The sequence below is a fragment of the Diospyros lotus genome, chromosome 14 (genome assembly GCF_014633365.1).
Source record: "Diospyros lotus cultivar Yz01 chromosome 14, ASM1463336v1, whole genome shotgun sequence".
Taxonomy (NCBI): Eukaryota; Viridiplantae; Streptophyta; class Magnoliopsida; order Ericales; family Ebenaceae; genus Diospyros; species Diospyros lotus.
Genome location: NC_068351.1, coordinates 35,793,056 through 35,800,116, shown reverse-complemented (window position 1 = coordinate 35,800,116; position 7,061 = coordinate 35,793,056). Strand labels below are relative to the sequence as shown.

Below are 7,061 nucleotides of genomic sequence, written 5' to 3'. Positions count from 1 at the left end.
CGGGTTTATTAAAGGATTTATAAGTGAGTCTACAAACGAGCTTATTCATGAGTTCAAACAAGTTAAGCATCTTAAAACTTAAGCTTGGCTCAACTTGAAATGTGGAATGTACGTAATTACTAATCCCTTACATGTGTGTCTATATTTTTACATACATACATATTAAGAATATAATTCATGCTATGTATGTGTAAATGAACAAATAATTACACTTGATGATTGAACTTTGATTCTTTATATTTTTAAAGAAAAATTTATATTAATTAAGAAGAGTTTTAATATAGTGGTAAAATTGGTTCCAAGTTAGAGTTAATAGGTTTAAATTTTGTTCACATAAATTTTGCAATACCCAAGATTTTTTTAAAAAATGCAAAAAAAAAAAAAAAAAAAAAGAAGAGAGATGGTGGTTTTTCTTAAAAGAAAATGGCTTGAGGTATTCGGTAATTGTCGAAATTGGTGTAACAATATAATTTCTCAAAAGTTTTTGGGTGCAATTTTAATTTCCTAAAAGATAAGGAGCAAAGAAACAACCCAAAAGAGGTGGGCCTTCATGAAGTTTGCAATATGTTTAGGACTTAGAAACAGGAACCTAACAAAAAATAGAGCAAGGGTTCGAAGATTTTCGAAATACAAGTCAATCTATCATTGGATTATTTAGAGATTTTGAACATGAGACTTTCTTTGGGGAGCTTGGGAGCAACAGATTGGCATTAAAAAATAGTGGTTTTGGTGAAGTTGTGAAGAGTTTCAAAGTTTCAATACATGTAGATCAAAATATGGTAGTTTTTTTAGTTTTTATTTAGCTTATCCTCATCTAGATATGCTATATTTATTTTCATTTTTTTAAAAACATGGATTAGATTTTTCATTTCAAGAATAGAAAGAAAAAATAATTTCTTTTGGTCATGTTCGATTTTGCTAATGAATTATAATTTCTTTTTATCATAACAATAAATATTTTTATTTATATATGTATAATTAATTTTAATGTGAAAAAAAATTGTTAAATTTTTCATTGCAAGAATAGTAACTAAAATAATTTGAAATCCGAATGCTAAGCTGAAGATAATTGTCACGCAGGAATGTTTTGTTTGTAGTTAAATAAGAATATTCATACATTGCTCTAATTAAAAACATAAAATTAATTTCACACATAAACATTGATCTAAAACTTTTAAATCAAAGTTAAAACCCCAAGCCATGAGTGTGTGTGTGTGTGTGTGTGAGTTTGAGCATTGTTAATGAGTCAACAAAACATGTCCTTATTGATGTAGAAACAATTGATAAGATCAATGTGTAACAAATTATAGACATTGGAAGATTTTAATAATATTTGTATAATATTAGTCATTAATATGGTCTGGTAGTCATCGATGTATATATGGAAAAAGGCTTCCAAATGTTGCACAAATATTATTGAATATATTTCAAGCTTGATTTGCAAAATGGATATCGTCATTAAATGCATATATAGTCATTAAAATTAGATTGAATAAGTCGATTGAACTGTAAATTAGTTACCAAATTGGTCCCTTGTTTAAAAAAAAAAAAAAAAAAAGATAGAGAGCGAGTATAAACAAATGAAAACCAATTAAAATTGGTCCATTTTATGGATTCACAAAAACTTAATAAACCATAATTTTTAAAGATCTATTTCGTTAATAGATAGATGAGCAAATTAGTCTTTGTAATGAAAAAAAGAAAAAAGAACAAGGAGTGAAGAATTAAACACTCGGACAGTCACTCCTTCATTTTCTTAAAATCTTTAATCTCTGTTAATTGTAAACTCTTGGTTTCAAATCCCTTTTCTTTCTCAAGAATGCCGTAACTAATTAATTTGTATCTAATATCAATAATTGATATCAAACTTTATCTGCTTGTATTATGTATTATGATGATGAGATTTGAACATCTTATATGATTTTTGTTATTTTTAATTAGTTTGTGATTAAGAAATTCTAACATTTAATTTGTAAATTAAAAGATTATTAATTGCTAATAATATGTTCATATAAGTGGAACAATATATATAAATTCTTTTAATAATATATATTTTATATGATTATTCATATGCATTATATGTATATATATATAGGCCTTGTTTGGAAATTTACAATTAATATTAAGAGAGCCTTTTTTTTCTTTTAAACGCTAGCTACCAAGGAACCCAATTATTTTTTCCCTCAACCAAACTAAAATGACAAAAAAAAAGAAGAAAAAAGAAACCTTATTAGTTCAGGCCTTAAACTCCTCAAGAGAACAAGAAACCCTATTAGCTATTAGGCCTAAAACTCCACTTGAGATCCACCCTAAAACAACCCATCAATTTTCCCCATCGGATGGTAGGTCTATGAGATCAAATTGCCCTTCACCATCATCATCATCATCGTCCATAAGCCATTTCTCAAATTCAAATGTAGGACCTTGGCTGAATTTTGGCTTCATCTCAGCTTGGGGGAGGCCAGTTACGGGCTTGCTGCTTGTGGCATCCTCCATGATCACATTCACAGGGACATTCGATGCATCAGAGTCGTAAGAAGTGAAGTTAAAAATGGAGTCAGAGTCTAGTGCCATGGAAGTCATCGCCACCGCTTTTGGTGTTGCTTCAGTAACGGTGCTAGATAATCCTACAGTATAAGCGACTTGATTTGTGCTAGATGAACCTGCCATGATTAAGGGCGTCGCCTTAGTCTTGTTTATGATTTCATCAGGACCTGCAGTAAAAGGGGTATTGGTGATGGAGGTCTGGGAAGTGGTTTCCCAGGATCCAGTTTGAGATGACTTTGGGGGCTCCTTCATCCAGTTTTTGAGCAACCTCGCTATGTTTTCAGTATTGGAAGGATAAGCGGTGGATGATCGGGTTGAGAAATCAGATGATTTTGGCTCAGGCAAAGTGCTTTGTTTGTCCAAGGACAAAGCCTGGCTTAGAGCATGCTTAGCCTTGTTGATGTCAGTTTGTAGCTGTCTCTCCCACTGCCCTTTGGACAAGGACATGGACATGGAAGATGAGGAACCTTCTTGGCTATGGCCTTCATGGCTTTTCATTAGCTTCTTCTTCAGATGAGTGTTCCAGTAATTCTTGATATCATTGTCGGTTCTTTCTGGGAGATAGGAGGCTATTGTAGCCCACCTGCGATAATACAAAAAATTTATAGATTAATTAGACTCAAAATCTCCGACCGAAATTAGGACAAACCATATAAGAAAGAGTGGGGCTAGAGAGAGAGAGATTCCATTTTCACCACCTATTTCCAAGAAGGGCTTGAAGATTGATGATCAATTTCACTTCGCTTTCAGTGAAGTTGCCACGTTTGATACCGGGGCGAAGATAATTAGTCCACCTAAGTCTACAACTCTTGCTGCATCTACGCAAACCTAGAAACCCAACACAAGAAAATTATAACCAAATCATGCGAATAAATTTAGTAGTTGTACATTCTCTTTCAAGGGGGAGTACGGTACTAGAGTTGCAGGCTATTAAATATTGATGGAATTTGAACCAAAACCCAAAAATAATATAAGAAACAAGATGATAAAGAGAAAAAGAGAGAAAATTTAGGAAAATAAGAGAAAAAGAAGGAAATTTTACCAGCATTAGCAGGAACAGATCTCCAATTCCCTGATCCGTGTTCTTGGATGTAGGAAACCAAGATGATATCCTCTTCTGGCGTCCATGGCCCTTTCTTCACGTTATCTTTGATGCAACAAGGAGTCCTACCCATCGCTTCCCCTTTCCCCCTTTCTCTTATCGAGGCTTGCCTTTTCTTCTTAACAAAGAAATGGTTGAGACCTCCAGTTTAAATAAAGTGACGGAAAGAGAGGAGGGTGGGACCCAGATTGTTGACCAAAGGAAAGAAGGTAAGATCTGCAAGAAATTAGTCAAAGGACGACTATGAGCATTTACTCATTTGGTTGCAACAAGTCAACTTGGTGCTTAAGAAGGAGAATTTCCTTTCTTGCTCCCAACCTCACAAAAACCTAATGCCTTTCACCGCTCTACTCTAGAATTTCAATTCCAAACCCTTAATTGCATTTTACTCTAAGTCCATTTTATTGCTTGTTATTAAATCTCTCTCTCTCTCTCTCACTCTCTCTCTCTCTCTCTCTCACACACACACACACACATTTATTACTCAATGAATCATATAGAAATGATGTGAGATCCAAGGCTCAATTATTTTTATTTTTATTTTTCTAATTTTATGAATAAGTGTGAAATAAAGTCATCAATTGGCATAAATAAGTGAAATAATCAATACAAGTAATATAGAGAATATTATTGCGCCCGGGGTGAGCGATTTTACCTTTTGGACCAATATAGAGAATATTATTAGGCACTTAGGCTTGTATGCTAATTCAAATATAGTACCGAATTCTATCTTATTCTATTATTTAACACAATTTTATCGAAATTAATTTTTTAAAAAAGTTCCAATCCGTAGTAAATGGAATTTGAATTATAAAAGACTATAATATATGCATGCATGAATTCATATTTCTTTTGTATTTAAGAAAACAATAGCGCGACACTTCATGACTAAACTTGCATGTCAAAACATAACCGTCACTCTTGCGATCGAAAAACATGCATTGAATAAAGTATATTTTTGTACTCGATATAATGCAGATGACCATAATGTGTTTTAACGAGTTATATTAAATTTATTGAGTGCTTTTCTCTACCATATTTCAAGAAATCTTATTGGCCCGTTGACCAAAATATCTATAGAATAATAATAAGATATCTCTCGAATCAGATATCATTAGTCTTAATTTAGATGACCTCAACAAAAATTTGATTATCTCCAACCTTAGATTGCCCAATTTAGGCCGAAACAACATTAAGCCAAAGCCAAGTCTAGCCTATGGACCATGTTGGGGCTAGACTTGTAACAGTTACAACTAAATGGGCATGATTTAGTGGGGACGTTTGCTCATCGCTATTGAATGGTAACCCCAAGCGCTAGTTGTACAAGGTCGTCATGAGAGGACATATATATAGTGACGATTGTATTTTACTTCATTCTGCCACCATTAAAAGATTATCCTTTTTAAAGAAGACTTTCTATGGCTGCTAATAATTTGAGACCTTTTAGAAGTGGTTAATGTGCTTTACCCATTACTAAAGGAGTAAATGGAATTTGGGTTAGTTATAGGAGACCAAAATACATCCATGAATTCAGATAAATTACTCTTTTATTTAAGAAAAACATTAAAGCGAGGCTTGATTTGACTTGTATTCAGTGTATAACTGTCCTTATTGCATTGAAAAACGTGCATTAAAAATAGTAGACTTTTGTAAACATTGTGTTTTAAGGGATTATAGTGAATTAATTGATTATTATATGTTTAGCATCTTTCAAAAAGCTTTTGTAGACCAAAATATATATTTACAGAACAGTAATAGTATATCTCCCAATGGAACAAGATATCCTTCTTCTTGATTTGGATGGCCAAAAAAAATTAAATTTGATATCTTGAAATTGCCAAAATTGGGTTGACCTCGCCATTTCCACTTGGGTCAATCCAACTCTTTGCCCAAGTAAGGCCTAAACCCAAGGCCCAAGTTAAGACTAAACCCAGAATGGCTAGTCAGGCCCAAGCCTGATCTATGTACATGATTTGGCCCAAATCCTAAGTTGAATTGAGCTTGAGCACAACTAAACTAGTCAACAAAATGACCTAGGCCTAATATTATGTTTTGCTAATGCTAACCACCACTAAATGTGCAATATCTAGTGATGACCTTTGTTGGTTACCATTCAATGGTAACCACCACCATCAATGGTGTAAAGTTGTCATAAAAGGTTCTTTAGTAATAACTTTTTTTAGTCATTACTAAAGGTCTTGTTGTTATTGAGCTACAACAATAAATTGAAGTAAAGGATGGTACAAGGATCACTTATTTGGATGATGAGTGTCTCTCTGGAGTGATAGATGATTCTCTCAAGGTGCAGTGACAGCGATGGATGACTCTCTTGAGGTGGAATGATAGCGATGAATGACCCTTTCCAAGCTATGGATGACCTCTCTGAATAATGGATGACATGTCTGTAAAAAAGATCGGTTTGGGGGATGGGTGAGGATTCTTGCGTAGATGCTCGGATGCCTAAGTTAGCCTCTCGAAACTATTAAATAGTTGAATGCAAGAAGAAAATGTGAGTATGAGAGATCACATACCCGAATTGGGAAGGAGATAGGGGAGGGGGAAGTCCCATTTATTTATAGTTATAGATGAGGGTAACAGGTGTTGGGAGATTCAATGTTCTAGACGAGTAACTCAGAGGTAGTTTTGATCGGGTTTTGAGGGATGAAGGCACACGTAGCGTGGGCACGCCTATGGCATCCTCGAGTGACCCTCACTCGAGGGTGTTGGGGCCCAAGCACGCACTCGCGACACCTTCAAGTGACCCTCACTCAGGGGTGCGACCACTCCTATTGCTTGGCCTTGCTCGCGGGGGCCTCCAGCCTTGCGGTGGTGTTGGTTTAGGTAAAGGAGCCCCACCTTGCTGTCGTGTAGTGCGACCTTACATGTAGGGCCTCCCCCGCCTGGCCACACCACCCCCAAATGACCCTTACTTAGGGGTACAGTTGATGGCCACCCTCGAATGACCCCTACCTGGGGGTTCGAGATGGCTACTCGTTCGGCCACGTGGCGCAACCTCCTTCCTCCAATTCCTTCAGTTATTTTTTATCGATCCACTCTATAGATTTATTTCACCAAGCGATAGTTAAACTCATTCTTGTTGTGAAGTTTATAAATATATTTTCCTTTAAATTGGAGAACTCTAGTCTAATATATATTTTAAAACGACAAAATATAGTTTTATGTTAATTGAACTTGATGTTAAATGTTCAAAAAAATATTTTGAAAATTTGGCTCAAATATAAAAGCCTTTTGTAAACTAAGTATATGTATTTTTGAATATTTTAAAGGCAAAGTATTCAAATAATCTTTTAAAGGTTCTACATTGTTTTCGATCAAAACTAGTTTTCTTTGTAATCAATCGAGTCGTGCCCAGTATATTTTTCAATATATTCAAGTATTCAAACAATTATCA

At 34.5% G+C, this 7,061-nt stretch overlaps 1 protein-coding gene across 1 annotated transcript; it reads right to left on the bottom strand.

Moving 5' to 3' along the window:
* Nucleotides 1-2,138: 2,138 nt before the first annotated feature.
* On the bottom strand, nt 2,139-3,752 carry LOC127790432 (myb-related protein 306-like). The gene is made up of 3 exons (XM_052319952.1): nt 3,590-3,752; nt 3,246-3,375; nt 2,139-3,130 (listed from the first exon to the last, which is right to left on the bottom strand). Exons 1-3 carry the CDS (start codon nt 3,720-3,722, stop codon nt 2,323-2,325), a joined length of 1,071 nt encoding a protein of 356 aa, XP_052175912.1. The 5' UTR covers nt 3,723-3,752; the 3' UTR covers nt 2,139-2,322.
* Between the last annotated feature and the right edge of the window lie 3,309 nt (nt 3,753-7,061).

Excerpts from the sequence above, each read along its gene's own strand:
- LOC127790432 (XM_052319952.1), bottom strand. The coding sequence starts at position 3,722 with ATGGGTAGGACTCCTTGTTGCATCAAAGATAACGTGAAGAAAGGGCCA. Across the intron at positions 3,376-3,589 it reads ATCTGTTCCTGCTAATGCTG|GTTTGCGTAGATGCAGCAAG; the intron begins GTAAAATTTCCT and ends TTGGGTTTCTAG. Across the intron at positions 3,131-3,245 it reads CAAGCCCTTCTTGGAAATAG|GTGGGCTACAATAGCCTCCT; the intron begins GTGGTGAAAATG and ends GTATTATCGCAG.